The 14,834-nt window shown below is 49.7% G+C and overlaps 1 protein-coding gene across 1 annotated transcript in view; it reads left to right on the forward strand.

Moving 5' to 3' along the window:
- Positions 1-9,936: 9,936 nt before the first annotated feature.
- GALNT10 (polypeptide N-acetylgalactosaminyltransferase 10) overlaps positions 9,937-14,834 on the forward strand; it is a 217,880-nt gene continuing 212,982 nt past the window's right edge. The window contains exon 1 of the mRNA XM_032403576.1: positions 9,937-10,104. Coding sequence (XP_032259467.1) covers positions 9,946-10,104 — 159 coding nt within the window. The 5' untranslated portion in view covers positions 9,937-9,945. The remainder of the gene's footprint in view (positions 10,105-14,834) is intronic.

Here is a 14,834-nt window from a genome sequence, read left to right on the forward strand (position 1 = left end):
TCCCTCTCCCACTCCCCCTGCTTGTATTCCCTCTCTCGCTGTGTCTCTCTCTGTCAAATAAATAAATAAAATCTTTAAAAAAAAAAAAAAGATATAATGTCTGGGGGCACCTGGGTAGCTCAATCGGATAAGCGGCCAACTCTTGATTTCAGCTCAGGTCATGATCTCGGGGTCCCGGGATCGGGCCCTGCATCAGGCTCTGCACTCAGCTGGAAGTCTGCTTTGGGACTCTCCCTTTCCCTCTGCCCCTCCCCCAACTTGCTCACTGTCTCTCTCTCTCTCTCTAAAATAAATAAATAAATCTTAACCAAAAAAAAAGAAATCATGTCTGTAAAGTGTTAGTTTAGAGTTTGGTATGTAATAAGATCTCCATAAATGTTAGCTAACATCATCATCATCATCTTTATGAATATGTAAATACTAAAGCAGAAATTACACAAGTAGGGTGGGAGGAAGAGGAAGGGGCTCTTAGCTCTCCTGGGTGGGAGGAGGAAGGAGTCAGTGAGTAAGTGAGGCAGGAGAAGCTGACATCTAAGCTAAGTAAGAACTCATCCACAAAAGGCTGTGCAGGGTAGACCAGGAAGGGGGATCAGCGTGAGCAAGGGCACGGTGCTCAGAGGCAACACGGTTAAGTAAGGTTAAGGAACTACTGGGAGTTCTGCACAAAGCACAAGACCAGCACCCTGAACTCTATGGAGAAGACAATGAGGAGACCATCTGTGGGAAACCACATGGCAAGTTTGCATACGGGAATAATCACGGCAGTGGGGAGGGTGACGTTTAAGGGATGCAGGACCGCAGTGACAACGGAGTTAGGAGACTCTTGCAACAATGAACGTGGGAGATGATAAAGGCTTTAACCTGGACTTCGACATGAGGGTGCCAAGGCCAGGGCTCCTTTGATCAGAAGGGACAGAAGATCACTCACAACTTCAGGGAAAGGGATTACAGCAGGAAAGCCTGCCTGAAAAGAAAAAGTCCCAGGGCAGGGATCCAGGCAGGATCCCAGAAACCAGCACTGGAGCTAGAAAACCAGGAGCCAAGGTGGTTCTCTTGCATAGTTTTCTCTCTCGGCCCCTCTGTTCCTCTCACTTCTTCTCCATTATCTTCTTCTGACTGATGCACTCCCTGCGTTACCCCTGGCTTTCTGCTTTCCTGAACCTTCTCCTTGTGTGCGGCCCAAGAGTCATCTCCACCCTGATATTACCTGAACTTGCACCTTCAGGGAGAGCCAGCAGCTGCCTTCTTCCCTCTGTGGCACTTGATTCCAATTTCTTTTTTTTTTTTTTTAATTATTCATTTGAGACAGAGAGAGACACACACAGAGAGAGAGAGAGAAGCCGAGCAGGGGAGAGAGGCAGAGGGAGAGGGAGAAGCAGACTCCCCACTGAGCAGGGAGCCCAATGTGGGGCTCGATCCCAGGACCTTGAGATCATGACCTGAGCGGAAGGCAGATGCCCAACCAACTGAGCCACCCAGGCGCCCCTTGATTCCAATTTCTGAGGCAGAATTTGAGGGGCTCCGCTCATGCTTTCCATCCAGGTCAGGCTAATCCTTGGCCAAGGGCCAGCCCAGAGATAAGGCCAGGGGCTGGTTCACAAGGCAGGGAATTCGGCCATTTGAGGTAGCAAGGTTCTGATCAGGGATTCTTCTTGCAGGCCCCTGAAATATGTCTCATATAGGAGGCCCAGAGGGGAAGGGATACATTTAAAATTTATTAGGCAGGGCGCCTGGTGGCTCAGTTGGTTAAGCGACTGCCTTCGGCTCCGGTCATGATCCTGGAGTCCCGGGATCAAGTCCCACATCGGGCTCCCTGCTCGGCAGGGAGTCTGCTTCTCCCTCTGACCTTCCCCCCGCCCATGCTCTCTCTCTCTAATAAATAAATAAATAAATCTTTAAAAAATAAAATAAAATTTATTAGGCAATAAAATCAGCATTATTAGGTAATTGTTTGAACGTGGGAGGTGAGCCGGAGTGGAGGCAGGGATGATGTCAGCGGCTGGCTTGGGTCACTGGGTGATCTCTCGGCTCCACTCTCCTCTATGTTGGTGCTGTTCTCAGCTTCTCAGGAAGCTTCTCCACTTGATTCAGTCAGGGTCTCTGGCTCTCTCCCCCTGGGAAGCGTGAGGAGTGTTTAGTAAGAAGACAAGGGGACCGGAGAACCGCAAGGGAGAGCGCCGCACCCCTGGGGCAGGAAACGGCGCTGTGCTGTCCAGCTGGGGACGCTGAGGGGAGCCGGTTACTGGAATGCAGAGAGGGAGGCCCGCCTGACCGCAGCTGTGTGGCCTTTACTGAGGACACATCCAGCCCTTATGTCCCAGGACGGGAGCTGGGCAAAGAACCCCCCTGCCTTGGCTCTTCTCTCCCTCTGAAATCCTGGCCAAGATCTAACCCCAACAGGAAAACAGTGAGCAAGGAAGCCCACTGATGTATCCTTCTACACTCTGGGGCGGGGAGCTGGGAGGAGCAAAGGTAAGATGTTCACTTCATTCCTTCCTCCTGGTGGGGCCCAGAGCCAATCCTCTCAGCAATTCAAGCTGGAAGTGGCCACGACTTCCTGATATCCTCTACATCAAAACCACAGAACTGAAATGTGACTGTTCTAATTTGCCTTAGGTAAAGCAGGGATCCATCCTTGGACCAGTCATTATAGGGGAAAGGGATAGCGTGCTCTGATTGGCTAAGCCAGAAGCTAAGGCTGGGGTCAGCGCTGATCTAAGCTCCCAGCTGAGATGGAGGAAGGTAAATCCCCAAGGAAAATCAGGGTGCTGTTTAGCTAACCATATAAAAAGAACAGAGGTCCACTACTGCCCATAACAGGGCTTGTTGAGGACTTTTGCGCAGGTTTTTTTTGTTCCTGCTGGACAGATTGGGGGTAAGACACAATGGGTAAATGGTTGAGCCCAGCCCTAAGGGATGGAGCTACCCCCTCCCCGGGCCTCAGTTTCCTGGCAGGGATGCGTCTTAATATTCTGTGGTTCCAACACTCACCAGAGAGTTGTTAACCAACAAATTAAGCCCTCCCACCAGCAGTGCAGACCCCCTGCAGCCAGTAAAGACCACCAAGAATTGTTTTCTGAATTCTCTCCTTGCAGTTAGACCTAGACAAGACCTCTCTGGACCCACTGAAGTTTGCTGGAAGGTGCCACCTAGTGGAACATCCGGTGATCTGCCTCTTAGACAAAAAGAACCCTTAGGAGGTTTTAGAGGCCTGAAAGCCATTGAGCAACGGTTCTCTCAAACTGGACTGCAGATTGCAATCACCTGGGGATGGCCGAGTCCTACCCCCAGAGGTTCTGACTTAATTTGTGTGGGGTCCAGGGCGGGCATCCCCTGGTGATTCTATGCACTACCTAAGGTTGAGACCATTGGGTTATAGAGCATCCAACCCTTTATCTTACAGAGGTGTCCACAGATGGGAGCCACTTCTCCAAGAGTCTCAGACTCCTAAGCAGCCCCTTTCTCCTGCATCCCACTACCTCTCCATTTGTGTTTTTGTACAACTTTTTCCCTTCCCGCAAAAATGAAAAATAATTAAGCAGGAAGCACTCTCATTTCCCAAGCCCTGATATTTAGTTTAGTGGCAGTGCCAGGAGGAGGATGGCTCCCTGTACACCTGATATTTGCATCTGACACTCCCGACTAATACTCTGTTTGAGATGTACCCAACTAATGACGTAGTCTATTTACTTTTTGAGATTTATGGCATTCTCTGTTTGCTCTTTCAAAACGTATCCTACTTGAAGCACCTTCACATCTGCTGCCTTGATTCAGCAGCATTTCTTTATAGTTGGCGGGACTGGTTTAATTGGCATCTCATTGTGGAAATGACAAAGTAGACTCCAAGAGAGAGACAGACAATTTTCTGTCTAGAGGTCATTTCAAATAGGCATCCTGCAAACACTTTCTTTTATTCAAACTAGAGCTGAAATGCCACTAAATGCACACTCTGGACTGAACCACCTGAGTGGTGTTCCGTATCCGGCTCCCCTTTTCCCCCTACTTTGCAAGACTGAGTCCCCGAATTTTAGAATTTAAAAAGACCTCAAAGAGCATCTGGTTTGGTGCCTTTTTTAATGCAACCATAGTCTATATTTATCTAGACCTCTCTAATTCCTGCTATCACATATACTCATGGACCCATACATAATAAACCTGATGCTCAGAGAATTTGAGCAGCCTGTCTGAGCCACACAGGAAGTTAAGAGCAAAGTCTGGACTGATCCAGGCTGAGAGCCAGCTGGAGAAATTTCAGTTCCAGGACTTTTGTTCTCTTCCTCTGTATTAGAAGTTGGAGCCTTGTTAAATGACCAACCTGGTAGAGATAGCAATTTGGGTCATTGACACCACTGTTAATGAGTTTCCTGAGTGCAGGCTTTAAAGAGGTGAGTGCTGATTGATTAATTGATCCATTCATTCATTTCCCAAGTGTTTGCTGAGAACCTATTTGGGGCCAGGTACTGTACTAACAGTGAGAGTACCCTGGCAAGCAAAACAATCAAACAACATGATCTCTGTCCTCGTTGGGCTTACACTCCAGTGAAGGAAGCAGATATCAAACAATCTTCCACGAACCATAAACATTGTGACTGTTATGGAAAGGCATTGCTAAGAGGTTGAGAAAGCTAGGCGGGCTTCTTCAAGAATGTAATGCTGATCTTGATGATCTCCAAGGAGAGGAAGAACAAGAAGGCTTTAGGTTTGCAGCAAGTATAGAAGTCCAACACCCAGAGCTTCTTAGTTTTTGCTTAGGGTCAAGCAGACCTCTGTCTTACCAGCTTGGAAATTACATCATTAAAGGGTCATGATTATCCCCATTTCACAGATGAGGAAATTGAGGCTCAGAACAGCTAAGTGACTTGGTCAAGGGTAAGGAGTGTCTGAGGTAGACTGATTTGCAGACCCACACCCCATGGCTTGCTGCTCTGTTCCATTTTCACACCTCCTCAGCTCAGGCCTCGGCCAGACCAGCCTGAGGGGACAGCCCTGGACAAATGGGGTCAGCAACAAAGGACCCTGAGAAAGCCAAGGTGAAGACATCTAGTTAAAAAGATTTTCATATCTTCATCAGGAAGGACAAGGGCCTGCCCCTATCACTTCTCTTCTGGTTGACCCTTCTTGCTGAAGTAGATCTCAGGGGATCCCAAAAGATCTGCCTGTTACTGATGACAGGATGGAACACTGAAAGGTAAGCAAGAGAATAAGCAGCTCATTAGAAAAAAAGAAGAAGAAAGAAAGAAAGAAGAAAAGGAAGCAAAGATGGGAAGATGGGGGAAGAGAGGAGATACTCACCATTCATCAAATCTTGGTGTCAGGCACGTGTGGGGCAGGATTTGGGGATATAGCAGGAAAGGAGAAGCCAAAGCCTCTGCTCCATGCAGCTGACGTGTGATCTGGAGGAGCTCAATAACAAACAAGTAAACAAGCAAATAAATAAGATCACGGCCAAGAGGGATGTGCACTAGGAAGAAAACAGAGCAAGATGTAAAGTAGGCAACAACATTTCAGGTGGGTGGTCAGGGAGGGTCCCTGTGAGGAGGTGACATTTAAGCTAAGATCTGAAGGATGAGAGGGAGGAATAGTGGAGGAAGAACGGGGAACCAGCGTTCCTGGCAGAGATGAGGGCCAATTCAAAGGCCCTGGGGCTGGATTTGGGCAGAGTGGAGTCAGAACCCGGGAAGAAGGTGGGGGCGGCTGGTTTGGAGTGACAAGAGGGTGATAGGAGATGAGATTGGAGAGGCCCAGGCCACTAGTGAAGATTCCTGCCATGCAGCTGAAATCCTGTTCATCCCTCCTCAGTGTTCCTAGCGGTGCTGGACTTTTATTTCAGCCAAAGTTACTAGTTCCATCACATGGGTGTCTGCAGTAAGCCCTTTACGCCTATCATCTCATGTAATGCCCACAATAGGCTTAGGACAGGTCAGTCCGAAAGTAACATATCTTGTTCAATTTCAGTCAGTGACCAGATCAGTTTTCCCAGAAAAACAGCCAGAACTAATAGGCTGCCTACATGTCTCAAATGGTATGGTCTCAGTGAGTGGGATAAAACCCTAGGAGCTCCCCCCAGCATCCCCACACTGTAGAAGGTGATCAAAGAGCCCTGGGATTAAAGCTGGGTTCATGGGTTAGAATTTCCCCTGCAGGCTGACCGAGCTGGTGTGTGCAGCTTTGATCAACAAGTCACTCGGTAAGACACAAGAAAAAGCTCAAATCCAATTTTGTACAGACTCCTCTAGGGAGCTGGAAGAAGGGGTGGGGAGGAGAGAGACACTGAAGATTTTCCAGTACATGACTTCAGCTGCTACACGTTATTCCTCCTGTAATTATTGAGTACCTATTGTGTTCCAGGCCTGGGAGGGGCCATAGCTTAGCTTTGTGTGGTCTGAGCAGCAGTATGAGCTGAAATCCATCTGCCCTGGCTCAGCTCCTGTTGCTTTGGCTCAGGGAGGGGGGGGGGCTTTTTTGCAGATTCCTCTGCTTGGAAGGAAACACCAGTTTTCTGATTTCCAAAAAAAGAGAAGTATGTGCTAGCAGCGGCAGAACATACTGTAAAGGATACCTGTTCTAAAGAAAAATAAAGCAAGGGGCGCCTGGGTGGCTCAGTCATTAAGCGTCTGCCTTCGGCTCAGGTCATGATCCCAGGGTCCTGGGATCGAGCCCCACATTGGGCTCCCTGCTCCGCGGGAAGCCTGCTTCTCCCTCTCCCACTCCCCCTGCTTGTGTTCCCTCTCTCGCTGTGTCTCTCTGTCAAATAAATAAATAAAATCTTTAAAAAAAAAAAATTAAAAAAAAAAAAGAAAAAGAAAGCAAATGGAAATGGGGTGCTCTTTGATATTTTAGATCAGCTGGTCAGGGAGGCTTTCTCCAAGGCAGAAAATTTGGTCTGCTTCCTGAGAGATGGGAGGGAGAGGTTTAGAGGACGAGATTGCTAGACAATGATGGCACAGCCAATGTGCAAAGGCCCTGAGGTCATCAACTTGGTGCATTTGAAGCATACAGCAAGAAGACCAGTGTAACTAGAAGGGAAGGAGAGAGAACAAAGTCTAGAAATTGGGTCAGATCATGTAGGGCCTCATGAGCTATGGTGAGCATTCTCATAGATTATTCTAACACACAGGGTAGTCCCAGGCAAGTTCCCAGGAGCAGAGGGAGCCTCATGTTTATAAAAGGATCGCTCTAGCTACTCTGTTTCTAGCATTGTGCTTCTGCTGTGAAGGCACATAAAAGAATTTTGCAACATTATCTTCACCTCTAGAAACTTCCACTTTTGTCAGAGACAGATGGAAATGCAATTACATAAATACTGTGATATCGACTGCAGTATAAAAAGCATAGGGCTCTTTTTAGCAGCATTAATAACGATAGCCAAAAGGTGGACATAATCCAAATGTCCATGCATGAATGAATGGATAGACAAAGTGTGATATCTACATACAATGGACTATTACTAAATCTTCAAAAAGGATGAAATTCTGATACATGCCACAACATGGATGGACCTCGAAAATATTATGCTGAGTGGAATAAGCCAAACACAAAAGGACAAATATCGTATGATTCCACTTATATGAAGTATGTAGTTAAACTCATAAAGGCAGAAAATAGAATGGTGCTTGTTACCAGGGGTTGAGAGGAAAGGAAATGAGGTGTTAGTGTTTAACGGGTACAGTTGCAGTTAGAGATGATGAAAAAGTTCTGGAGATGGATAGTGATGATGATGCACCACAACAGGAATATACTAATGCCACTGAATGGTTTAAATTGTAAGTTTTATATTATGTATATTTTACCACTAAAATAATTTTAAAAAAAACATTTTTTAAGGTATAGAGCCAAGATCTAGGGATAGAAGAGTGAGCCTTCTAGGCAGAGGCAGGAAAGAATCTCTGATGGCAGCAAGAAGGCAAATGAGCTGGGGCACAATGAAGAAAGAAAAGGTGAAGACTATTCATATATGGCCTTGCAGGATCTTGTAGTTCCTTATAGAAATCCAGGAGATGGGAAACCACTGGAGGGATCTGAGCAGAGAGGTGATGCTGTCTACCCTTTGTTAAAACCCTCGTAGTGGCTTTCTTTAATGAGTCTCCTTTGCCAACCAGGATAAGAAAAACACTTCACATGGTAGCTAACTGTGAGCATTAAAAGAGGTAATGTGTGTCAGGGGTTTAACATGGTGCCTGGCACAGAGTAAGCCTTCAATAAAAGGTCAGCGTTACTATGACAGAAATTCAAAGAAAGACAGCAGCCCTGTGAGGAGAAGTTTTGGAGGAGTTCGTGGAGGAGATAGTTCAACTAGACGTGGAAGGATGAACAACGATTTCCATCAACATAGATGTGGAAGAGGAGAGGGCTTGATTCAGGGTGGAAGGACAACTGGACAACTGCACAGAAAGGAAAACAACCAGCCACAGGGCCGAGCAGGGCAGAGGAGATAAAGCAAGGAGTGTGACCTCTGGAGCTTAGGTGATGGGAGTTTTTAAGGTTTTGGAGATGTCCAGATCCAAGCTATAATTTCAGCAAAACTGAATCTCCATCGCTCAGCCTGGAGCGTCAGGATGGTGGTCCGAGGCTGGGGGGCTAGGCATGGGGGTCAGTGGTTGGGCAGGAGACGCAGAGAATCCGGAGCACGCAGGTGGGGGTGGTAAAGAGGAAGGCAACCGAGAGGGCGCGTCATCCCTCGCCATGAGAATGGAAGCAATTAAGTGGAGAGCCCTGAGGAGCCACAGCCGTCGCTGTCGGAGTCAGCTCCGCAGCCCTTCACAGAGCCCAGGCAGCTCGACTTCCTCAGAGCCCTCAGCACGGGTATAGACACACTCCCTCGCCCAATGCAATTATGCATTTAATGTTTCAGCTCCCAGATCACTGCTCGAGTCTGTTTTCATTTCATCCCGGTGCCTGGCACAGAGTCTGGCACACAGAAGACATTCACTAGTGGCTTGCTGAGTAGCTGAACAGGAGATAGTAACCGACAAAAGAGTTTTAGAGAAAGGGCTCCGTGAGCTAAGCAACCTAGAAGTATTCATTGGACCGGAGGGCATTCCAACTCCAAGGAGACTGGGCTTGCGTGAGAAAAGCTCCTGCAGGGAAGCTCCGGTCCCCTCCCGCCGCTTTGCAGGGACAACAGACGGGTGGCAGGCGGGCGCAGCACTCCACAGTTTACAGAGGGCGTTCACAACCAACGCCAGGAACTCTGAGAGGAAGGAAACTAGGGCCCCGCCGCAGCCCCGTGCGCGTGGAGCACAGCGGCTCCATTTCCCGCCGGGGACTACGGAGTCCCCGGGACAAAAGTTGGTCCTCAGAGCGGAGCCGAGGGGGGTGGGCAAGCCACAGCCCCGAGCGTCCCGCGGAGCTCCAGCACTATTTGCACACCCCCGTGGAGCTCGCAAGCTCTCGGGGGAATCCGGAGCAGAGCTTGCGGGCAGAGCTTTGCGGGGGCTCCCCGCGCGTCCCAGCGCGCGGACAAGGACCTTCGCTCAGCCCGCACCAGTTAGCGCCCAACTCGCCAACTCCGGGACTTTCGCAAAGCTGCCGCGGGCGGGGCAGCCGCCGAGGAGCGGGCCGCACCATCGCGGCCCGAGAGGGGGAAGCGCTCCGCTCCAGGGCCCCCGCCACGCCGGGGCGGACCCGCAAGAGCCTCGAGAAGGCCGGGGCCCGCGGCGCACAGAGTTCGGCCGCCGAGCCGGAGGAGGGCGGCGCCGGGCGCCGCGGCTCGGCCGGCTCAGAGGCGGCGGCGGCGGCGACAGCCTCCCCCGTGGCGGCGGCGCGGTGGCAGAGGCCGGCTCCCCGGCCGGCGAGCGGCGGAAGTGCCGCGGAGTTGGAGCGGGGCCGGCGCCGCGGCAGCTTCTCCTCGCTGAGCTGCTGCCGCCGCCGGGCGGACGGGCGGACGCGCGGAGCCGGGGGCCGCGCGGCGGGGCCGGCGGGGCGCGGCGGGGCTGACCGGCCCCGATGAGGCGGAAGGAGAAGCGGCTTCTTCAGGCGGTGGCGCTGGTGCTGGCGGCCCTGGTCCTTCTGCCCAACGTGGGGCTCTGGGCGCTGTACCGCGAGCGGCAGCCCGACGGCACCCCCGGGGGATCGGGGGCGGCGGTGGTCCCGGCGGCCGGACTGGTGAGTCCCCCAGTTGCTGTGGGGGTGGGAACACTCTCTCCCCGTATTCACTTGGAACCTTCGGTTTCTTCCTCCACCTTTCCGTTTCTGCCTCCTCAGTGTCAGAGCCGGAGACCCTTCGGTTCTTCCCATTTTGGGGATTGGGAACATTGAGGCTCAGAGAAGGACAGGAACTTCTCCAGGACCCCCACGTCAGCCAGAGGCCGAATCAGAACTAGAAACAGACTCCTGTTGCTCAGTCTGGAAGATCTGTTTCTTACCTTAGGTTCCCATCCTCCTTTCTGTCCATGTCTGGTATCCCCTTACCTCCCAGCATCTCTTGCTTTTGGAGGGTCCAGTCTGCATTCCTATATCCCAGGGTGATTCCTTCTTCAGGAGCTGGCGGTCCTTCTATTTAGTGGCCAGGTCTTTTCTGCTTTTCACCCCCACCTGCTGATCCCAGTGTTCCCTACTTAGGTCAGCCCCTTTCCTGTTTTCCCATCTGCCCAGTGGGACACCAGGCCTCCCTCCTCTCCCCATTTGCTTACCCTCCCCCCTCCTCTCCCCATTTGCTCACCCTCCCCCCTCCTCACCTTCCCTCTTTCCCAGATCTGTGGGTTCCTTGGAGGATGCAAAGATCATGCTCCCCAAGATCATGCTCCCCTCGGAGCTTCAGGTCCTGGGGGAGGGAGGAAGCTCCTGGTTCTTGAGGGACCTCCTGCCTTTGACCTTCTGGGAGTCCAGAAGTGTGAGTTCTGGTGGAGGGACCCCCAGAATTTCCCAAAGGCTATTTGTGCACAGTGTGCCCTGAGGATGGAACATCAGGTGCCTTCCCCGTCCCTTCGTAGAGTACCCATGATCCCTTTTGAACTTGTCCAATTTGATTAGATGCATTGTTTCTTGCAGCCAAGACTAGGATCTTAATTGTTCCTGCGTCTTCTGAACTCACCCACGTGTGTGTGTGTGTGTGTGTGTGTGTGTGTGTGTTGTGTCACACGTACATATAGACTGATAGCAGAAGCTCTGTCAGAGCACTCCTGCCTTCCCAGCTCCTGGCTCAGTAGGTGCGAGTGAGTGTATACATGCTTGAACTGTTTCACACAGTGGGACATTTCAGGTTTTCTTATAGGATTTCCCTGGCCCCATGGGAAGTGGATAATTTGTCTCTCGGGGTCAAACTTAACTGATTGTTGGCAGGATGAGGGAAGAAGCTGACTTTTGAGGTTGATGTTTTTCTCTCTCTTCCTGGTATCAGGCTGCTGCCTGGGCAGTCTGGCATCTTGAGCATGGAGGGCTGCTTGCCACAGGGATGACCCAATATGAGTACAGCCTGTCACTGGTAATTGTTGCAAACCGTCCTGGAGGGCCTCGGTGATCTTTTTGGTAGATCTTATTGTTTGGAAATTAAGCTCCCTCAACGCCTTCACTAAACCCCTGGTTCAAACCCTGACAGCCATATTAGACCTCTTTCCCGTAAATTCTGTATCCGTATGAGTTTTTCCTTCATGAAATCTTTCTTCTGTTCTCACCCTATGTCAGCAGCAGGGGCAGGAGGCCAGGGTTCTGTCCTCAGCACTACTGTTAACTTGCTGTGTGTGTCCTTGATCACCTCTTATCTCCCTCTCTGAGCCTCCCTTTCTCCATCCGTAAAATGTGGTTATTGGTCCGGGTCCAGCATTATGATACCATCAGTGAATCAGTGAGAAGTACAATGGCCCCCACTTCTTCTTTCTTTCCTGAGGGCTGGGGTCCCTTGTAGCATCCCTAGCTGTGGGGGCTCCGTGCTGGACACAGCCCCACGTCAAGGTGGGGAGTGTCCTGCCTGAGCACTAACTCTCCTTTAGAATAGCTGTAGCCAGTTCTAAAATAGCTCCTGACATTCTGCCTCTGCCTGAAGAAAGCCCTCGTATTTCATTTGCCGTGGATGCCAGAGACGTCCTGATTTTCATTTTCTATAGACCCAGATGTGTAGAGAGAAGGTCAAGGTTAACTGCCAGTTTGGCCTGAGCTTTCAAAGTAAATTACTCACTTGTGCAAGAGGGAATTGATGTAGTAAGGCAGCCTTTTGGGCGAAGAGAGAGGGGAGCAACAACTGGGCACTGCTCAGAGCCCTTAACTGGAAAGGACAGACAGGCTCATTTGGGAAGGTCTGGTTCTTGTTCATTACTTTTGCTCTGGAATATCACGAGGAGGAGGAGGAAAACATGAAGGGGTGTGGTGGTGGGTACGGGGGGTACTGATGGATTATCCTTGCTTTAAAGAAACTCCCTTTGCTTTCTGGGAGTAGCAGAAGGGAGCTGTTTCCCCAATGATAAGCTCTGCTAGATGCTGTAGGATTCAGCATTCATCTGCTGCCTTTCAGGAACACTCTGCCAAATTTCCACACAGCCACTTTTTGTGTCACTCTCCTGCAGATGCATAGCCCTGGGCTTGGCCCCCAGTCCCTTGTCTGAATGTCAGCTGGCCTTGAGGGAGGAGGCTGACTTCTCAGAGCCATGGTGTTCTGTTCCTCATCCCAGGGCGCTGGAACGTGCGCGGAACCTGTCAGTCAGCCTGCTATCTGGGAAATCTGGCCTCTTGAGCACGCAGGGCTTCTTTCGACAGGGCTGACCAGTTCGGAGCTCAGCTTGTCACTCTTGTAATTGTTGAGAATTATCCCAGGGCACCTCGTTGATCTTTCTGGTAGAAATAACTGCAGAGGCTCTGGAGGGAAGTCTGAAGGGACTTTATCCAAATGCAAAATAGATTCCTCATGGGTTCCAGGGTTAACATACCCACTGTTAGAGCAGTCCTTTAACTCCTTAACTTCTCCACTGGATTGAAGAATGGAGTTTCAATTTAAGAGCATTTATCATCTGTTAGAAAGTAAGTCTATAGAACTGTCATGCTAGCTCATCCTAGGTATACCTCTGGAGCTGGGTAGGGCAGCTGATTTATAAACGACACATAATGCTTTTAGGATTTCAATATTCATCTGGTCAGACAGCTAGCTTCTCCAACAGTTGTGAGACTGAGCAAGAAAAGCCAGTCCTGAAGCCATCCTCATTTTTTTAATTTTTATTTATTTATTTATTTAAATTTAAATTTAAATTCAATTAGAGCCACCTTCATTTTAATTTAGGGGTCCCTCTCATTCCTAGCCCCAGTCTGTTTAATATCTTGATTTAGTCCTGCAGTCTGTTTCCTATTCCAGACATGGGGACTAGCTATCAAAACCCATGTTAGGAAACGTGATGCAGTCCCTCCCCATTTCAGAGCCATAATCTCTTGTGAGAAATGACTTCATTGGATAATAGCGACTGTGGAATAGAAATTGGTAGGATAATAGAATACCAGTGACTTTAATTTTCAAGTATCAAGAGTTTTTCTCATTGTGTCAGAGCTGAGCTTTATTCTTAGAACATCCAGAAATCAATACCTCCCGCCTCACCCCACCCCTTTTTAGTCTTCCTGGTGGCAGAGCCTTACCCATCAGAAAGTTAAGTACCATAGAAATGTAGCCTTGGAATGATTTCTTTAATTTTCCACAGAGGGGCTGGGACCCATTACCCTGCTAATCTCTTGTCTGTCTGCAGGCCCAGCTGAAATCTGATGCCACCGGGGCTGGGTTGTTGGTTTACCTGAGCAAATCTGGCTCTCGGCATTCCCCTGTCATCCTAGGTGTGTATTCTCCTCAGGAGCCCCAGATGAGGAAGGCCTGGGAACAGAGGCTGGGATTCTAGTTCTCTCTCCTGCCCCTAAACTCCCTGTGGGACCTTAGGAAAGGGGTTTAACCTCTTTGGGCCTTGGATATTTGAACTGTGAAGTGAAGGTTTATATTCAGGAGAGGAAAGGTAAATGTGTATCGTAATGATGCTCCCCTCCCCTGGCCAGGCAGACATTGCTCATCAGTCTCTTTCCCACTAAGCCCAGACTTGGTTGCTACTCAAGTGGAGTTAATGGCATTGAAATTTATTTGCGACGTAGGGAATAGATCCTTTGTTAGGGTGTTTCCAACTTTAACTTCCTGGGGTTCTGTGAGTTTGTTTGGAAGCATGTATTGCAAAGGTGCAAACAGTAGAAGTATGTTAAAACAGGCCTCCCCATACCTAGGTTGTGATGAAGCCACTGCTACTTAGGGATGTGTTTATACTCTGAGGATGTTCAGTCTTTAATCTGTTGGCGCCAGTGACATGATAACAAACAATGGAATCAGGAATGAAAACGCAAAGACCCATTTCAGAGATAACCGTCTAGCTTGCTAATTGTACCTTGTCCACAGTCGACTCTTATACAGAGATAGCATCGGGATCCCATCACTGAAAAACACCCCAAGGTAAACTGGCGGCCCACAGTGTGTCCTGTGGCAGCTAATCGCTCATGATGGTGTTTGCAGTGGGTTCTGTATTTTGTATGTATCTGACCCTCTGCATCCCATCTATGTATCCAAGCTCCCAGGAAGACTGAGGTAAGAGTCTTGCTTCTCAGAGAACCACTGTCCTCCTGCCCAGTGCAGTGGGGAAAGGAGGTACCCTATACCTGCCTGAGTTCCTGTGGCCAATGAGTGCATCGTGGCCTCCCCTTCCAGAAATGTCTTGAAGGAGGAACTGCATCCTCTTCCAGCACATAGCATAAGGCTTGGCCCTTGGAAGATGGTCAGAACGTGTTTGCTAAATGATCAAGATGTATCGGAGCTCCAGAAGTCATCTAGTCTGCCTGCCTTGTTGTGGAAATTGAGGCCCAGGAGAGGGGGGAATCCATTCTCAGAGTGG

This window comes from Phoca vitulina, unplaced genomic scaffold, assembly GCF_004348235.1.
Source record: "Phoca vitulina isolate PV1807 unplaced genomic scaffold, GSC_HSeal_1.0 scaffold6, whole genome shotgun sequence".
Taxonomy (NCBI): domain Eukaryota; kingdom Metazoa; phylum Chordata; class Mammalia; order Carnivora; family Phocidae; genus Phoca; species Phoca vitulina.